The 20,432-nt window shown below is 42.9% G+C and overlaps 1 protein-coding gene across 2 annotated transcripts; it reads left to right on the top strand.

Annotated features, from left to right (window-relative positions):
* Positions 1–1,772: 1,772 nt before the first annotated feature.
* LOC132782935 (C-signal-like) lies at positions 1,773–18,432 on the top strand. Of its 2 annotated transcripts, none has more exons than XM_060787924.2 (6): positions 1,773–2,090; positions 2,310–2,361; positions 9,005–9,192; positions 10,973–11,131; positions 13,493–13,603; positions 17,131–18,432. In XM_060787924.2, the coding sequence occupies exons 1-6, from the start codon at positions 1,944–1,946 to the stop codon at positions 17,248–17,250; spliced, it is 777 nt and encodes a 258-aa protein (XP_060643907.2). In that variant the 5' UTR covers positions 1,773–1,943; the 3' UTR covers positions 17,251–18,432. The 2 variants fall into 2 exon arrangements, with proteins under 2 accessions (XP_060643907.2, XP_060643908.2); XM_060787925.2 differs by lacking the exon at positions 1,773–2,090 and adding an exon at positions 2,102–2,233.
* The last annotated feature ends 2,000 nt before the right edge of the window (positions 18,433–20,432 follow it).

Below are 20,432 nucleotides of genomic sequence, written 5' to 3' on the forward strand. Positions count from 1 at the left end.
AAAACAACACGGAGCATGCGCAGAGGCATCCTGCGAGTACCCGGCGCGGCCATCTTTCACAACGGCGAAACAACAACAATGGCGCCTTCTGCTTCGAATGTGGCCAGGATGAGGGAAAGTGCCACAGGAATAGAAACATACGTAGAGACAAACAATAACATTCTCAGGTTACAGTACAAATCTCTTTCATATAATAATACTGTGAGTACAAATACAACCTTGACCTTGAGTTTAGGAGTTGTAGCTCACCTACATCCAGACACCACTACAGACTCAAACCAATTGCGGAAAACTTCCCACACAGAACTCCCGTGACCAACAGAACATACTTAAGCCCATCCAGTCCACCTCCCTTCATCACGGCAAGAACATGACATCAAAGTCCTCCTCACTAAGAGCCATCCAGCCATAGATAGAGAGATACATAGATAGATAGATATTAGGCTTGGGCGATCCAGATCGTTAATTTCGTAATTCGTTATTGATTTGTATTTAAATTAGTTTACGATCCAATATCGAGCCATGCAGGAATAGTGTGAGGAGTAATTAAGAATCGAAACATTTTTTTCCAATTTTCTTAATTATTTCGTAATTATTTTCGTATGTCTGGTGCATTGTATTGTGTATTATATTATATTATATTATATTATAATTGTATATTATAATATAATATAATATATATAATATAATATATATAATATATTATAATATAATATAATATATAATATAATAGTAATATAATATACAATAATATATAATATAATAATATTATATTATAATATAATATATATAATATAATAAATTATTATATTATATTATATATATTAATATACTATAATATAATATAATATAATATAATATATATAATATAATAAATTATTATATTATATTATATATATTATATTATAATAATATAATAATATAATATAATATATATAATATAATAAATTATTATATTATATTATATATATTATATTATATTATAATAATAATATATAATATAATAATATAATAATAATATAGTATAATATGTAATAATATAATATAATATACAATAATATAATATTATAATATAATATACAACAATATAATATAATAATATAATAATAATATAAGATAATATAGTTGTTTGTTTTATCATGCCAACAGTCAACAACAGAGGGAGAGGGAAGCTTCAGAAGTTCCCCCTGTCCTATTTGGAGGTTTTTTTTAGCATATTGCGCAATCGCATCCGCCATTAACGAATCGATTCGTAATTTACAAAATTTCAGAAATTTCGAAATTTTGAAATCTTGAATTTCGGAAGTCTTCAGAATTTCGAAATGCTAGCACACCCTAGAAACAAAACGAGTTTAGAACAATTTTTTTTCTTGATCGCCTAATAGATATCATTCACACAAGAGATATAGTATCATAGATTTGAAAGGGACTCCTAAAGAAGGACAATGATATGTTGCATGTAGGGAAACCAGACACTCTCCACATCAACACTGACATAGAAACAGCAAGAAATACTGTTTACCCACAAGCAGAAAGAAATTGCATATATTAGAAACAAACACTTTCTCATTACTTTGTTTTCCAGATCAACAGACTGGGCCACAGCAACGCTGGCAGGGTCAGCTAGTATAATACAAATATAAACACCAAGTTTGCATACTTGGCAGTTGATTAAATGTCCTTTGACCGGTACTAGCTGGCTACTTGGAATGCCTCTGGCGTTGCTCTAAGAAGGTCCTCCATAATAATAATGGCATGGCCGTATTGGCGCACTCCACTTCAGGTTTTACAGTGACTCCTGGCTGGATGCCAGAAAGAGACTCACAAGTGACCCAAGAGCCAAGCAGTTATGTAAGCCTAGGCGGAGGCACGGGAGGGAAAAGTCCGACTGCGTTTGCGCTGCTGCTGCTGCTGCTGCCCAAGCCTTTCCCCAGTTCAGAAAGATGCCGGAGCTCAAGGTGCGCAGTGTGCTGGTGACTGGCTCCAATCGGGGCATAGGCTTGGAACTGGTCAAGCAGATGGCTGGGAGAAGCAACTGCCCAGAATGGATCTTTGCCACCTGCCGGGACCCAGAGGGACCACGCGCCCAGGTGAGCTCCAGGACAGAGTCCGCTCTGTCTGTGATAACATGCGGGTCGGGCCCAGGGCTGGAAGCACAGGTCTGAAAACACCCCCAGGGTCCTTTTGCAGCAACACCGTGAGCAGTGCATCTGTAGAACAGAATGGGATCCAGGTGCCTTTCCACCCTCTCCTCCTGTCTTCTCTTTCTGAGAAATCCAACTGCATTCTAAACTTCTGCTTTTTTGCAGATTTTGAGGGATTTGGCTGCCAAGCACCGAGGAATACAGATCATCCCACTTGGTACGTTGCTTCCTCTGCCATTTGGTTCTTTCTACACTAATGAGGAGGGATAGCCAATAGTCCAGAGGACAGGAGCAGAATTCAAAACGATCTTGACAGATTAGAGAGATGATGGGCCAAAACTAACACAATGAAGTTCAACAGTGACAAATGCAAGATACTCCACTTTGGCAGGAAAAACGAAATGCAAAGATACAGAATGGGGGACAATGCCTGGCTCGAGAGCAGGACGTGTGAAAAAGATCTTGGAGTCCTCGTGGACAACAAGTTAAACATGAGCCAGGAATGTGATGTGGCGGCAAAAAAAGCCAATGGGATTTTGGCCTGCATCAAGAGGAGCATAGTGTCTAGATCTAAGGAAGTAATGCTACCCCTCTATTCTGCTTTGGTTAGACCACATCTGGAATATTGTGTCCAATTCTGGGCACCACAATTCAAGAGAGATATTGACAAGCTGGAATGTGTCCAGAGGAGGGCGACTAAAATGATCAAGGGTCTGGAGAACAAGCCCTATGAGGAGCGGCTTAGGGAACTGGGCATGTTTAGCCTGAAGAAGAGAAGGCTGAGAGGAGATATGATAGCCATGTATAAATATGTGAGAGGAAGCCACAGGGAGGAGGAGGGAGCAAGCTTGTTTTCTGCTTCCCTGGAGACTAGGACGCAATGGAGGAATGGCTTCAAACTACAAGAGAGGAGATTCCACCTGAACACGAGGAAGAACTTCCTGACTGTGAAAGCCGTTCAGCAGTGGAACTCTCTGCCCCGGAGTCTGGTGGAGGCTCCTTCTTTGGAAGCTTTTAAGCAGAGGCTGGATGGCCATTTGTCAGGGGTGATTTGAATGCAATATTCCTGCTTCTTGGCAGAATGGGGTTGGACTGGATGGCCCAGGAGGTCTCTTCCAACTCTTTGATTCTATGATTCTATGATTCTATGAAGCTGCAATTCTGGGTAATTCAACAGGTATCTTTGCATAGCCCGAGGATGATAGGCCTCCAAGTGTAGTGTCCTGACGGTGGTTCCGTAGGTGGCTGTGGAGCCCTATCCTTGATCCGCATGTTCTCCCTCCTGCAGTGAGGACATCGGTTTCCAAGTGGATGGCAGTCCTGGTCAAGGTTGGCTTGACACGCCTTCCTCCTCTTGGCACGCTTTTCCCTTTTGCCCTCCATTCGTGCTTCTTTGAATTCTGCAGCACTGCTGGTCACAGCTGACCTCCACTTGGAGCAGTCAAGAGCCAGGGCTTCTCAGTTCTCGGTGTCTATGCCACAGGTTTTATTTTTTGAAAAGTTTTTATTGAAGTTTTAATACATTAAAAACAGTAAAAAGTTCAGAAGGGGAGGGGAGGGGAGGGAAAGGGCTTGTAGGGTCTGAAAGAAGGGAGGAGTGTGAAAAGAGAAAAGAAAAGAAAAAAGTTACACTTCCATTCTTTATAATGGTTGTATGGGGGAAAAAAAAGCTTTATAGCAGTGGTTCTCAACCTTCCTAATGCTGCGACCCCTTATTACAGTTCCTCGTGTTGTGGTGACCCCCAACCATCAATTTATTTTCATTGCTACTTCATAATTGTAATTTTGCTACTGTTATGAATCGTAATGTAAATATCTGATCTGCAGGATGTATTTTCATTCACTGGACTAAACTTGGCACAGATACCCAATACGCCTCTAAAGTCTTTGGAGTCTTTAATGATGTAACAAAGTCCTTTATTATTGAACAAATCCAACAGATACTTCTCAAATCTTCAATGGGTCAAACAAATGCTTCAAGGCTTTGAATTAACTGGTGGCCTCCTTAATCTTGTCCACAAGGGACAGGCAACTGTCTTCATTAACTGTTCCTTTACTTTAGAGGAAAACCCTTTTTAACCTCTTCCAGGCTGACTATATAATCTAATCCTTACTGATGTGGGTCCTACTACTGCATTCAAACTGTGTCTTGAGCACCGAGTAGACCTACCAGTAAAGGCTTGCAGATTCTCCAGCTGGAGTTCTCTGGGTCTGTAAAGCTGTTTTCCCTCTGGAATGTCCCTGGAATTTCCTGGACTTCAGTTTCCCTGGATGGTCTTAAGAAATGAAGCTTTTCTGCAGGTGAAGCTTGTCCACGTCCTCTAACTTAGCTTTCCTCACTAAGACGAACTAAAAATGGCTCCCTCTTCCCTTCCCATCTCCCTGGGAGAAAGGGCGGATCCAAACTTAACAATGATAGACAGGTGGCTTGCCCTATGACTGCAAACCAAAGGAAGCCACCTTTTTGCAGAATCCCTGAAACTTTGGAATGCATGCAAACACTTAATAGAAAGAAAATAAAGTTGGGGCTCCTGGTACAGACGTACCAGCACAGTTGTGTTCGTTATCTTACTGGGACATCACAACATCTCCGCAAAAAATATTATTTTGCATCTCTGGATTGAAGTTTCCTGTGTCTACGACTAAGTTTCATGAGGAATTTTGTGGATAACACATTCTTTCATCTCTCCATTAGTACATTTTCTCTGGAGTGTTCCTCCTCATGTTTACGGCTAATTTCCATTAACTGTGTGAATGACGTCTTCTTGAGATATTTATTTTTTTATTATTTACAGTATTTATATTCCGCCCTTCTCACCCTACAGTGGACTCAGGGCGGATCACAATGTACATATGCATTCAAAGCCATAGACACACAACATATATAGAAAGACACACAGAGGCTATTTAACATTCCAGCTTTTTGATGAGGGTATTGTGGCCACCAGGGGAGCTGTCGCTTCACCGTCCATTTGCGACACTGATGAAGTACTTCCTCATTCTTTGCATGCTTGCTGGATGTGCTGGTACGGCTGTACCAGGAGCTCCCACTTTATTTGCTTTGTATTGAATGTTTGCTTGCAGTCCTAGGTTTCAGGGACTCTGCAGATTGGTGGCTTCCTTTGGTTGCAGTTGTAGGGCAAGTCACCTGTCCATCATCATTAAGTTTTGGTTCCGCCCCTTGCTCAGGGCAATTGGGAAGGGAAGGGAGCCATTTCAAGGTGCTGGCATTGGCCGATAAAGCCCTAAACGGTTCCGGCCCAAGATACCTAACTGACCGCCTCTCGGCCTATGAGCCCACGAGGACTTTGAGATCTTCCGGGGAGGCCCTGCTCTCGATCCCGCCTGCGTCACAGGCACGGCTGCCGGGGACGAGAGATAGGGCCTTCTCGGTGGTGGCTCCTCGGCTGTGGAACACCCTTCCAGTGGACGTCAGGCTAGCTCCCTCCCTAGTGATATTCCGCAGGAAGTTAAAGACCTGGCTGTTTAAGAAGGCATTTGATCAAGAAGTGCAATGACTGGTAATTTGACCATTGGAATGGAACAATGGAAATGATATCGGATTGTGGGTTTGACGATGAGACGACTCGGAATGGCTTTTGTAATAATGTTGATGTTTTGATGAGATGTTTTCTGATAATGATGAATTGTGGATTATTTTACACTATGTTTCGTAATTTTGCACTTGTTTTTCTATGTTGTACACTGCAATGAGTCGCCCTTGGGGCTGAGAATTGCGGTATATAAGCGCAGTAAATAAATAAATAAATAAATAAATAAATAAATTTTTAGTTAGTCTCAGCAAGGAAAACTAATGTACAGGACGTGTGCAAGCTTCCCCTGTACAAAAGCTTCAACCCTTAAGACTTTCCGGGGTGAAACAGTCTTAAGAGTCTCCAAAAATTTTCAGGGAAACAGCCCTAAAGACCAAAGAACTCCAGCTGGAGAATATCTAAGCCTTTACTGGTAGGTCCACTTGGTACTTCAAGGCGCAGTTTGGCCCGGTAGCAGAGCCCACATCAGTAAGGGTTAGATGAGAGTCAGCCTGGGAGAAGTTAAAAAGGGGATTTTTCTTTAAAGTAAAGAAGAAGTTATTCAAGACAGTTGCCTGTCCTTTGTGGGCAAGATTAGGAAGCCACCAGTTGCATAAAAGCCTGGAAGCATTTGGCTAACTTTATTGAAGACAAGAGAAGTTTCTGTTTGATTGTTCATTAATAAAAGACTTTGTTATACTTCACAAGCCATCTAAAGACCATTTGTGGTGGAAAACCTCTGAGAACTTCTCCTTGGGCCCCCTGGCTTCCTGCTGGGTGAAGGTTGCATGTCCTGTTCTAAAGGAAATTCTTTACAGGCCCAGCACGCGACAGAACACTGGAGATTTTATATGGTGTCCTGAATTAGCCTCCCTGCATAAGCGGTACCTAAATTTCCTACTTGACAGATGCAACTGTCTTTCGGGCTGCAAAGGTCAACAGCAAGCTACACAAATTGGTTGGAAGCTCACTCCAACCTGGGACGGCTTCGAACTCATTTTTCAAAACAAGCTGAATACATTTAGGGCCTTCCACACAGCCCTATATCCCAGAATATCAAGGCAGGTAATCCCACAGTATCTGCTTTGAACTGGGTTATCTGAGTCCACACTGCCATAGATTCCAGTTCCAAGGGGTTTTATTTGGCTGTGCGGAAGGGGCCTCCGTCTCCCAGAACCAGCTCCGGATGCATCGCTGCCTGAGCAAAGCGTGCTCCACCCTCTCTCAACATATACAAAAGGGCGGCCAAGTTATTTTTGGCACGTCAAACAAAACAAATCAGACCAATGCCTTTCTTCTCCCTGGACGGTAAAAAAATTGAGCAACACTTTAAATGGCTTTGCTTTTCTGAGACGCAAAATGCGAAAGCCATCATCCAAAACAAGGCAAACTTTCCAAACTCTGCAAGAGTGGACTGAACAAACTGTGCCAATTTGGCAGGGCCAATCCTATTTAGTTTTCCATCATCCGAGTTTTGCAGCTGCCTTTAAGGCATCTCTGTTTTCACTCTCTTCTCTTTCCCGCTTCAAGTTCAGCTTACTTCTATTGCTGCAAACCAGCGTTTCTCATCTTGGGGGTCGGTGACCCCTGGGGGGTTTGCGAGGGGGGTGTCAGAGGAGTTGCCAAAGACCATCAGAAAACACAGTATTTTCTGTTGGGTATTGGGGTTCTGTGGGGGACGTTTGGCCCAATTCTATCATTGGTGTGGTTTGGAATGCTCTTTTATTTTGGTGAACTATAAATCCCAGCAACTACAACTCCCAAATGCCAAGGTCTAGGTCTATTTCCTCCAAACTCCACCAGTGTTCACATTTGGGCATATGGAGTATTAGTGCCAAGTTTGGTCCAGATCCATCATTGTTTGAGTCCACAGTGCTCTCTGGATGTAGGTTAACTACAACTCCAAAACTCAAGGTCAATGCCCACCAAACCCTTCCAGTATTTTCTGTTGGCCGTGGGAGTTCTGTGTACCAAGTTTGGTTTGATTCCAACATTGGTGGAGTTCAGAATGCCCTTTGATTGTAGGCGAACTATAAATCCCAGCAACTACAACTCCCAAATGACAAAATCAATCCCCTCCTCCAAATCCCCCAGTACTGTAATTTGGGCATATTGGGTATTTGTGCCAAATTTGGTCCAGTCGATGAAAATACATCCTGCATACCAGATATTTACATTACACTTCATAACAGTAGCAAAATTACAGTTAGGAAGGAGCAACGAAAATATTGTTATGGTTGGGGGTCACCACAACATGAGGAAATGTATCAAGGGGTCGTGGCATTAAGAACCTGCTCTAAGCCATTTGTGTCTGTTAGTAATGAAGGGTGTGTCCATCTCCCAGGTCCGCAGTTTGGGAGTTCTCCTGGATTCATCACTTACGCTTGAGGCTCAGGCGTCGGCGGTGTCCGGGAGGGCTTTTGTGCAATTGAGACTCGTACGCCAACTGCGACCGTACCTCGCAAATGTTGATTTGGCCGGGGTGGTCCATGCCTTGGTCACCTCTAGATTGGATTACTGTAATGCGCTCTACGTGGGGCTGCCCTTGAAAACGGCTCGGAAATTCCAACTGGTCCAATGGGCAGCGACCAGGATGTTAATTGGCGGTCCTTACAGAGAGAGGTCAACCCTTCTGTTTAAGGAGCTCCACTGGCTGCCGTTTACCTGCCGAACCCAATTCAAGGTGCAGGTGCTTACCTACAAAGCCCTAAACGGTTTGGGACCTGCCTACCTGTGTGACCGCATCTCCATTTATGAACCCACGTTCATCCGGAGAGGCCCTGCTCACAATCCCACCTGCGTCGCAGGTGCGTTTGGTGGGGACGAGGGACAGGGACTTCTCTGTAGTAGCCCCCTGACTCTGGAACACCCTCCCCAAAGACATTAGACTAGCACCCTCGTCGGCAGCCTTTAGGAAGAACTTGAAGACCTGGCTATTCCGATGTGCCTTCCCAGAATAGGATAACCCCCAGCACTACGTCCCAGAAGCACTTTATTAGAGTTTAAGACTCTCTGCACTCTGCACTTGCCCAGAATCCCAACATACCACCTCTCACACCCAGCACTTTTTAACCTGTACCCATCACTGGCCCGACCCTGGTTTTTAATGTGTAAGAGTGTAATGTTTTTGTCATTGCTTATGTTTTAATTTTTGCTTTGTATTGTATTGTTATTGTTTGCTGTTGTGGTGTTGAGGCCTTGGCCTGTGTAAGCCGCATCGAGTCCTGCGGGAGATGCTAGCGGGGTTTAATAATAATAATAATAATAATAATAATAATAATAATAATAAATCTCCTCCTTCCTCGTGTCCCTCCTTGCCTGGCACAGACACGTCTGAAGCGTCCAGCATCAAGGCTGCTGCAGCCATCGTCACCGAGAGGCTGAAAGGCGCTGGCTTGAATTTGCTGATCAATAATGCCGGGATTGTCAAAGCAACCACGTTGGAATCTGAGACACCAGAAAACATGCTGGAAGTGTACAAAACCAATGTGGTTGGGCCCATGGTGGTCACCCAGGTAAGATGGCCAGATCTTATCTTGCTACACTGCCACATCATCCAGATTATCAGAGCAGATCCTCCACATTGTCTGCTTTGAACTGGACTAGATGAGTCTTCACTGTCATGGACGGATGCAATGGTGCAACAGGTTAAACCACTGAGCTGCAGAACTTGATGATCAAAAGGTCATTGGTTCATATTTGTGGAACTCAGATGTTGTGATGCCTGCCATAGGTTTGGGTGAAATGTTGAAATCAAAGAGAAGCTCAATTTAAAAGGTTTTTCCTAAGTTTATTTATTTATTTACTTTACTTGTATACCGCTCTTCTCAGCCAACGGCGACTCAGAGCGGTTAACAACCAGTATCAGCAATACCGTACAAATCATGATCATTTAAAACAGTAATATCAATCAATTAACATCAACATCAATACAACAGTATAAAAAAACAACAATCCATCACGTCTCATCAATAGAATCAGCATCCGATCTCGTTGTCCATTAATCCATATTCCATAAGTTCCCAAAAGAAATCTCACCAAGGTTGAAGGAAGCGCCACCGAGATGATTTTATTGCAATTTAGATGAAAAGGATGCAAAGCAGCAATATTTCACCAAGATGAACACAACATGTGTACAAATAAAAGCCTTTTTTATACAGAAACAGAGTTGCCAGGTTTGAATCTCCCATTCCCCGCCCCTCTGCCGGCTCAACGATGATTGGCTGGCGCTCTACAGATGGGAGGAGGCTTGGCCACCTCTTGAGTGCCTGGGCCAATCGCTGGGCTTCTACCACCTCGGTGTCCTGACAAATCAGGAGCGAGGGAGGTGGGATGAGAGGGAAACAATGAGAACTGGAGTGGATTATGGAAATATGTGGTGTCTATGTAGTCGGCGAGTCCTCAGGGGGCCTTCATGCCAGCCAGCCTATTGTCTTTGATAAACGTTGATTGTCTGGCAAGCCTTCCATGATCCGGATTTTTCCAGTGCTGAGAGACAGGAACAATGAGGGAATTTTGGCTGTGGTTTCAGTGGATAAAAGTTGAATAAGTAACAGATTAGGACGAAGTATGGCTTTCCGAAGGCTTTCTTTGTCCTATTGATTTATGATCATAAATGCCAAGTGACCGCTTCCTCTGGGGGGTCAACTCAGAGGCCAGAGGTCACAGTCCTTTGTTATTGTCCATGCAAATAGTGTCTTTTGCTAAGGGTCTTTCCAACTGGAGATTTCCTTCTTTCCAGGGTCACGCAGGGGTTGCTGCCTTGTATTTTTATACATTTTTCAATAAAGGGGAATTGGGCAAAAGGGTCAGGAAAAGGTCAGGTACACAGGGAGGAATATAGAAACGTAGAAATCATGTTATAGTAAATATACCCACTTATCCCTCCCCCCAGAGTCCCATAGAAGTTCAAGAGAGCACATAAGTGTAAAGGGAGGTGGTTTCTCAGTAATAAATATGAAACCTAGGGCATAAAACCTTGATTAAATGTACACACTATCTAACATGGGAAGGGTCCTTGTTGTTGTTGTTGTTAGATTCTTGGCAAATTGACCGAGGCTTAACCCTTATTATCCAGTCTGGTGTCCTTGTCCTTAGCAAAACTATAAGTTACTATCTTTTAATGGGGGGGGGGGGGTCATGTTCGACTTCAATGTCAGGAGATAATGCTACTGGAACATGGCCATAAAACCAGAAAATTCACAGCAACCCAGTGATTCTGGCCATGAAAGCCTTCAACAACACGTTGTCCATGCTGTGTTTGGATGACTCCGATGCTTTCTTCTTCTTCTCCAGACCTTCTTGCCCTTGCTGAAAAAGGCCGCTCAGGAAAGCCCCCAGAAAGGGATGAGCTGCAGCAAAGCGGCCCTCATCAACATCAGCAGCGAGTGTGGTTCCATTACCAATGTCTTAGGGTGGGAAGTTGGGCAGATCCTCAACTATCGTTGCAGTAAGGTACGTTGACTTCAGTGGTGCAATGGTGACACAATACTAACATTGTACTCTCCTCATCCAAGTGGTAGAGTTTCCGGGTCTTCAAGGCTGTCCTTTCTTATGGAATGAAGTACAGGAGACCTCTGGGAACTTTGGAAAAGATGGTTTATTTCTCAGATCCATATAAGTTCTGAATAAACGGATGTTCTCATAACCTTAAGGTCACAACTGTTGGAAGTAGCAACCTTCTTCAAGCCTCCACTAGTAATTTGTTTTGTATATGATTCTGTTTGCGTACTGTATAGTATATGTATGTTTTGAAAGGCAGCTTCCCTTTTACTCTATGTTTCTTGAGGTTGTGGGAGGGGCTGCAGACACATGACCAGATCTGAGACTGCTCAGAGCTCAGACTCCATTTTGTGGGGCCACCACAACATGAGAAGCCGTATTTAAGGAGGTTGGGAAGGTTGAGAAACACTGTGCTAAAGAGTCTCGTTCACTAATTCTAAGTGGCAAATATTTGTGATATGCTCACAGTTTGTTTTTCATGTAACGATAAGAGGTATCCAGTGAACCCATATTTATGAACCTGTTCAACAAGTTCAGAGCAGGGCAAGTCCTCCAGCCTAGTTTGCCGAAATGATCACAAGAGTGGGCTTCGTTGCCCAGTAGATTGGTCCGAATTAGCAAAATCAACTCTTCATCTCAGAATATCACAATTTGTTATCAAGCATTGATAACAAGTCAGGAACATCTCAAGTCAAGGGAATATTGTTGGACTACAAGCATTCATTATTATTGTTTATGCTATCTAGGACTACTGGGACCTCTAATCTAAACATATCTGGTGGGCTACATGACTTCCATGTATATATTACAATGTTTCTCAACCTGGGGGTCAGGACACCTGGGGATCACCAGGGGTCACCAAAGGCCATCAGAAAACACTGTATTTTCTGTTGGTCTTAGGGGTCTCTGTGTGGGAAGTTTGGCCCAATTCTATCATTGGTGGGGTTCAGAATGCTCTTTGATTGTAGGTGAACTATATATCCCAGCAGCTACAACTCTCAAGTGTTCGCATTTGGGCATATTGAGTATTTATGCCAAGTGTGGTCCAGATCCATCATTGTTTGAGTCCACAGTGCTCTTTGGGTGTAGGTGAACTACAACTTCCAAATTCAAGGTCAGTGCCCACCAAACCCTTCCAGCATTTTCTGTTGGACATGGGAGTTTTGTGTAGGAAGTTTGGCCCAATTCTATTGTTGGCAGGGTTCAGAATGCTCTGTGATTGCAAATGAACTATAAATCCCAGCAACTACAACTCCCGAATGTCAAGATTCTATTTTCCCCAACCTCTACCAGTGTTCACATTTGGACATAATGAGTATTTGTGCCAAGTTTGGTCCAGATCCATCATTGTTTGAGTCCACAGTGCTCTCTGGATGTAGATGAACTACAACTCCAAAACCAAAGGACACTGCCCACCAAACCCTTCCAGTATTTTCTGTTGGCTGTAGGAGTTCTGTGTGCCAAGATTGGTTCAATTCCATTGTTGGTGGGGTTCAGAATGCTCTGTGATTGTAGGTGAACTATACATCCCAGCAGCTACAACTCCCAAATGACAAAATCAATATTTTTTGAGTGAAGGACATACATTGGGTTGTTAGGTGTCTTGTGTCCAAATTTGGTGTCAGTTCATCCAGTGGTTTTTGAGTTCTGTTAATCCCACAAACGAACATGACATTTTTATTTATATAGATTTATTTATTTATTTATTTACTACGCTTATATACCGCAATTCTCAGCCCGGGGGCGACTCATTGCGGTGTACAACATGAGAACAAGTGCAATTTACAAAACATAGTGCAAAACAATCTACAAATCATCATTATCCAAAAACATCTTAGTAAAACATCAACATTCCTACAAAATTTCTACTACATTCCAAATCGTCTCATCGTCAGCACACAATCCGATATCATTACCATTGTTCCATTCCTATGGTCAAATAGCCAGTCAATGCACTTCTTGGTCAAATGCTTTCTTAAATAGCCAGGTCTTTAACTTCCTGAGGAAGGTCAACAGGGAGGGGGCTAGCCTGATGTCCACGGGAAGGGTGTTCCACAGCCGAGGAGCCACCACCGAGAAGGCCCTATCTCTCGTCCGCGCCAGCCGTGCCTGTGACGCAGGCGGGATCGAGAGCAGGGCCTCCCCGGAAGATCTCAAAGTCCTCGAGGGCTCATAGGCCGAGAGGCGGTCAGTTAGGTATCTTGGTCAGTTAGGTATCAGTTAGATAGATGACATGGTTCTGTGTTTGGTCTCCTATTACATGAATGGAATTAAAACCCACCGCTTGCATCTTGTCCTGTGTTCCATTCCTAGGCTGCTCTGAACATGCTCACGAAGTGCCAGTCCCTGGGATACGCCAAGGAGGAGATCCTGTGCATTACGTTGCATCCAGGGTGGCTACAGACCGATATGGGGAATGGAGCGGTAGGTGATCGACAGATGAAATTGTTGGTCAACCCATTTCATTCTGCCATCAGAGTTCTTACCATATGGACGTGAGTAAGAGACTTGACTCTACTTATAGCTGTCAATCCACCTAACAAGAGCACTCTCTAGCCCACATTTTACCAGCTTGCTTGTAAGAAAATCACAACTGTTGTTTAGGATTAGATCTAAAATAGCTGGTCTCCTTGTTGCTTCTTCTACCTTCTGGACGATGAATGTGCCGTTGCGCTTGGGGGCTGTTATTCTCAATGAAGGAGGGATGGACGTGGCATCTTTCCCCCAAGGGATTGCTTCTTGCCCTCCATTAGAAAACTGGAACTCTCAAAAACCCAAAACACTGTAAATAACTCAAAATAAGTTTTATTGATCACAAAGAGTCATTTCTTAAAGCAGTGAGCTGGAAACTTCAGAGGGGTGAAGGAAAATATACGTTACACTCTCAGTTAGTCCTGGGTCCAAGGTGTTTGAAGCTGAGAAGCCTTTCCAAGTTTCTTCTTTCCTCAATGGCTGTGAATGCCGGAGCAAACCACAACCCCAGTTCAGATGGCCTATGTTTGAAGACTCAGGATCTTCCTTTGGTGCCAAAAGAACCGGTTTGAAGACGCTTGAGACTTCCAACGTCGTTCAGGTTGATCTGAACATGAAGCACAAGTCTCAAGGGTAAAAAACCTCAGAACTGGTGGTAAGAGGTAACTTAAATCAGGGTCTTTTAGAGTCAAGTCTCTTACTCACGTCCATATGGTAAGAACTCTGATGGCAGAATGAAAAGGAAGCACTCCCCTCCTGCAGGAAGAGGTGGAGCCAAACAGTACTGATTGACAGCTATAAGTAGAGTCAAGTCTCTTACTCACGTCCATATGGTAAGAACTCTGATGGCAGAATGAAAAGTAAGCACTCCCCTCCTGCAGGAAGAGGTGGAGCCAAACAGTACTGATTGACAGCTATAAGTAGAGTCAAGTCTCTTACTCACGTCCATATGGTAAGAACTCTGATGGCAGAATGAAAAGGAAGCACTCCCCTCCTGCAGGAAGAGGTGGAGCCAAACTACTGATTGACAGCTATAAGTAACCAATCCATACAACTATAATTAAGCAGGGTAAAAGGGGCAGGATTAAGCATGATACAACAGTTTAAATCTTGCAACTAACAGTTCTACACATAGGTGGCGCCACTCGCACCGTCACAATGAAACTGTCTGCAAGGTACCGTATATTTTTGTCAAGAGTTTACCTTCCAACAAATATCAGAATACTATTCTTTCTTTTTCCCTGTTGGGTATATTTCTCTGAAATAGGACATACCTCTCAATTATTATATTCCACTCCTGAGACTCATCCCACCGGGTTCCAGTGATGCCTAATACATCATGCTGTGTTAAAAGTTCAAGTTCATTCTATTGATTTCCCATTCTATTGGTTTCTATTGGCTCCTGCATTAATATAGGAATATCTATATTAACCTCTATTTTAATAGAAGTTGCTTTGTCCAATTTATATACCTGGTTTAGGTAATATATTATTGTTTTCATTTTTTATTTTATATATTATGTATATGTTTCTTATTGACTTTGTTATGTTTTATATTACTTTAATGTTTTTAAGTGTGTTTTATGGTCTTAGTACCGACTGAGAACCGCCCCGAGTCGCCTGCGGGCTGAGAGGGATGGTATATAAATATAGTAAATAAATACATAAATAAATAAATGTATTTTGAGCCCCCAGTGGTGCAGCAGGTTAAACTGCTGAGCTGCTGAACTTGCTGACCGAAAGGTTGGTGGTTCAAATCCAGGGAGTGGGATGAGCTCTTGCTATTAGCCCCAGCTTTTGCCAACCTAGCAGTTCAAAAACTTGCAAAATGTGAACGGATCAAAATGTGAGTAGATGAATTTAAATCTGTCCTAGTCAGGTTTGCAAAATATAAAAATAGAAATCCAGCTTTAAATAGGCTTTAATCATTATTTATTTTAAATTGCTGATCAACTGTGCCTGGATTCCCATCAGTCACTTTAGGAATGCTACTGAGAAATTTAGCGAGAAAGCATTTTGAAATTGGGCACATTTCCGGTGGTTTCTCACAAATTCAAATGAATTTTTATGGAGTCTATTAAAAATGTTAATGAGGGGCTTTCTTTTTTACTACGGTACAGATCTTTGCCACCATTGTCAGGGATTGGAAAGACAGTTATTGTTGTTGTGGCCTGAATGAATTTGTAAGCATGTGTCTCATGTAGTTGTCCAATGTGGTGGTTCGAACTCAGGGAACGGGGTGAGCTCCTGCTGTTAGCTCCAGCTTCTGCCAACCTAGCAGTTCGAAAACATGCAAATGTGAGTAGATCAATAGGTACCGCTTCTGTGGGAAGGTAATGGCATTCCAAGCAGTCATGCCGGCCACATGACCTTGGAGGCGTCTATAGACAATGCTGACTCTTTGGTTTAGAAATGGAGATGAGCACCAACCGCTAGAGTCGGACATGACTAGACCTAATGTCAGGGGAAACCATTACCTTTACTACATTTCTGCAGAAAACGATGTAATTTATATCTTTTGGGGGGGATATTTTAAAAGATATTTAGTAATCTCTCTGTCCATGCAGCATTGCAAACTGTTTCAACTCAGAGTAGGCTTCTCCTTGCTTCCAAACACCACCACAAAAGAGCTGTAGTTTTATAGTTTATTGAGGAAAAAATCCAAGTCAAAATAAAGAATAAGCATTGCAAAGTCCCGAGATTAAGGTTAAATGCCGAATACAGTTCCAAAGATCTTCAGGTAAAAGCAGGAGACATAATCCTATTGACAAAGGTCAAACAGAGTCCCAGGTACAAGCAAGGAAACTTTTGCCCCTAGAATCACAATGCAAGAAATCCCAAGCGTACTGCTTTCCAGGCTAAGATTATTCCATGAAGCTTTCAGGCTAATAAGCTACGTTGAACTGACACTTTCACGGAGTTTCCAGGAGGCCTAAATACCTTTCTAACATCAAAACATTAGGCTCTCAGCATCATAAAAGCATTGCGATGACCTCACACCAAGCTAGCCTCCCGTCTGCTTGCCAGACGTGAACTCCGCCTGACCCGGAGATCAAGGCGAGCTTCTCGGGTCAAATCCTTATCTGCACTTTCGGTATCATTGTGGGAAGGCACCTGTTCGCTATTCCCTTCGTTAAAATTCCTTTCTGGTGAAAACAGCTGTGTTGACACTGCACTGTCTGTGAGAGCCTCGGAAGCAGGCTCAGAGATTTGAGGCACAGACAAAGAGCCAGGAAGCTGAAACCCAACAGGAATCTGAATCCCATCATCCTCCTCGTCAGAAACTAGCTCAGCCACAACACAAACTTCTACACTGTTCCCATATGTTTGGAATATGGAAGGCTTTATTTATATTCTATTTGGCTTTTATAGCAGAGTCTGGTCTGAGGATGTTCGACTGTCTCCAGATTTTGCTCGTACTCTGTTCCTTGCATTTTCCACTCTGCTAACCCTTGAGTCATTGACTTGCTCTGTTTCCAGATTCTGGCCCCGATGGGAGTGGATGAGGGCGTGCAGAAGATCCTGGATACGCTTGCCAGTCTTTCCGAGAAAAACAACGGCACTTTTGTGGATTTGGATGGGAAAATTCTCCCCTGGTGACTGGCTCCTTCAATGGTGCAACTTTCTACTTGCTGAGCTCCAGGAAGAGCACATTTCTAGGGGAACGGGAATGCCTCACCACCTAATGATCCTGTAGTTCCTCTTCCTTCCAGCTGTCTTATGTGCTAATATTCCTTTCAATTGCCTTCCATATGATTCTCCTTGTCTCTATATAAATGATGTTTGACAGATCTATTAAATGTTGGAAATGTGATCACAATGTTAGGACATTGACCATAAGTGGTGGTCTTGAGGAAAGACCCAGGAGTACTGGACTCAAATACATTTGATGCTGGAAGAAATTGTTATGACCATAGCTTTGATTATTGGGAATGCCAGATGACCATTTGGAAGATTATTGCAGTATGATCGTTGCAGTTGATGCTCAGATTGATATCGAGAAATGGGATCCCCCAAATTCTGAAATTGTTAGGAATCATCCTGTGTTTGTGTTTCATGATGCTCAGGATCATGATGCTCTTGATGTGGGACATGATGAGGGAAATGATGGTGCTGAGGCTGAGGTGCAAAATGGAGATGGTTTGGTCAATGATTTTCATGCAGACAATGACAGAGAGGCCCCAGTGCAAAGAGCAGTTTCTCATGAGAATATTCCTGCTGGGCTGAAGGATGATGGTTTACTCCCTCTCTTTGTGAGCTCTCAAGATTTGAGTTTGGAAAACAATCTGACACCTAGGAATTTTAATGAGCAGCCAGAAAGGGAGTTGAAAAATAGGCGGCTAGAGTTCAGCCAGGATTGACAACAAACTCAATGTTTACGTCGCTCCGAAAAGCTTCGTCTGATAAGAAACAAGAGTGGGGAAAAATGAAACCAATTTTTGGGCTTTGGGATATAAGGTTTGCTTCGAGAGAATGCCTGTTAGATCAGGCATCGTTTGGAAATCATGTCCATGTGCCTTGGAAATCCTGTTCAAGGGGTCTTCTTCTTATAGAGATTTTTAGCCTTTTGCTGTGGTCTAGCACCTTCTGGATTGTCTTTGCAACCTGTTGATTCCTGTCTGGATAAATACTGCCTTGGATTGTTTTTATCTCTTTTGTGGACATTGCTTTGAATTACTGCATTTACATCTTTTACATTTTGAAATTTTCCTATTTTTACAAGCATTTCTTTCTACTGGCTATTTTACTCAGCTTCAATAAAAAAATTGGTTTTTCACTCAACGTGTGGTATGTTTTAAAGTCAGAGGGTATCGTTTCTGTTCTGGAGTGCAACAGAAATGTATATTGAAATGTATAAAAGTGTGAAATAGAAACCACTGCTCTGCAAACCCAGTGAGTGGGACCCACCTAAACCTTGGTTATGAATTCCCTTTGGAATGTTGTCTTGTTGAACCCAAAACCCAACTTCTTTGGATTGCCTTGGCTTTTGCCTTGGCTTTTTGTAGCAACTCAGGGTAGTTTTCACCTTGCTCCAGACACCACCACACCAAGGCTGTAGGTTTTTGTAGTTTATTGAGAAAAGCAAAAACAAAACAAAGAAATAGAAATGCAATAGTTCCATAGGCAAAACAGAGACTTAAATGCAAAGTTCCCAAGATCCAAAGGCAAAAACATGAAGCATAATCCTTCAGCAATGGTCAGACAACAATCCATGGTAAACAGTTGAAAACAAGACCCAAATTCCAGACTCAGGAAGCCAGAAGCATGGTGCGAAAAGCCAAGGAAAATCTCCAGAAGTTAACATGGGAAGAGCAATGTTGGACTGACAACTGCCTGTCAGCTACAAGACTAAATACCCTTTGCGAACATGAAAGCATTGCGTTGACCTTGGGCCCCTTTGGCTTCTCGCTTGCTGGCTAAGTGAGTGCTTCTCCGAAGCCTTGATTGCAAATGATCTTGTCTGCTCATTAATTCATTATCTGCAAGGCTATGCAACCCCTTATCTGGGTCCAGCTGGGACGGATCCTCCACCTGGCCGTGTGGGATTTCACTCTCGCTATCAGTCTCTCTAACTGCAGGAACATTCCTTTTCCCTGAAGACTGACTTGCTGTTTCTCCTTCAGCAGCCACACTATCAGCCCCATCTGAAACATGTACAGGAATCTGTAACCCATCAGCCTCCTCGTCACCCTGCAGGAAATCAGGCTCAGAAGGCCCAAAGTCCTCAAAGTCAGGCTCAGAAGGCCCAAACAGCTCAGCTTCAGACTCAGAGTCAAGCTGAGTCACAACTCTTTTGGGCAATGATCTTGACTTCCTAGGACAATGATGGGCAATCTTTTGAGCTCGGTGTGTCAATACTTGCCAAAAAAACGAGCATAACTCGGGTGGGGTGTCACTTCGAGAAAAAAACATAATTTCATGATATTTATAGTTTAATAACAAAAATATATTATTGTAATATATAACTGTATTTAATAAACCAAAAACTAATTATTTAACTTACCTGCTTTTTCTATAATGCCATATATCTCGGCATTATACAGAAATGCTGGTGTAGGAGCTGAGGATGAAATGTCCTTCTTGGGATACGGCCCCATCTTCTCTGTATGCGGCTCATGCGACCATGTGTCATCGAAAATGGCTATGCGTGTCAGTGCTGACACACGTGTCATAGGTTCACCATCATGGTCCTAGGACTTTGTCATGCTGTCATGGAATCTTGTTTGATTGATGTTCTTTGGATTATGCTTCATGCTGTTTGCTATTGAACTTTTGGAACTCTACTTTTGCATTTAAGACTTTTCTTCAATAAACTACAAAACCTTCAGCCTTGGTGTGATGTGGTGTTTGGAGCAAGGTGACTCTACTCTGAGCTGCGACACAGTACCTATTGATCTACTCACATTTGCATGTTTTTGAACTGCTAGGTTGGTACAAGCTGGGGATAATAGCGGGAGCTCACCCCGCTCCCTGGATTCGAACCTCCAACCTTTTGGTCAGCAAAGTTCAGCAGCTCAGCGGTTTAACCCGCTGCACCATCGAGGGCTCCATAATGGTCACATTTATGTAATGATCCTGTTGGGGTTCAGCCTGATCCTGATCTGTGTGAACCGGATTCTCTGATAGTTTTTCCAACTGAGCCAGCTCTCCCTGACCCTGACAGTGTGGAATCTGTTGTTGATACAGAGGTCAACGGTGATGAAAATGAAACTCAACAGCTGGAGGAAAATGTTTTGGAAACTAGCCGTGATATCTCTCCACCTGGGGTTTTTAATGAGGAC

This window comes from Anolis sagrei, chromosome 8 (genome assembly GCF_037176765.1).
Source record: "Anolis sagrei isolate rAnoSag1 chromosome 8, rAnoSag1.mat, whole genome shotgun sequence".
Classification (NCBI taxonomy): Eukaryota; Metazoa; Chordata; class Lepidosauria; order Squamata; family Dactyloidae; genus Anolis; species Anolis sagrei.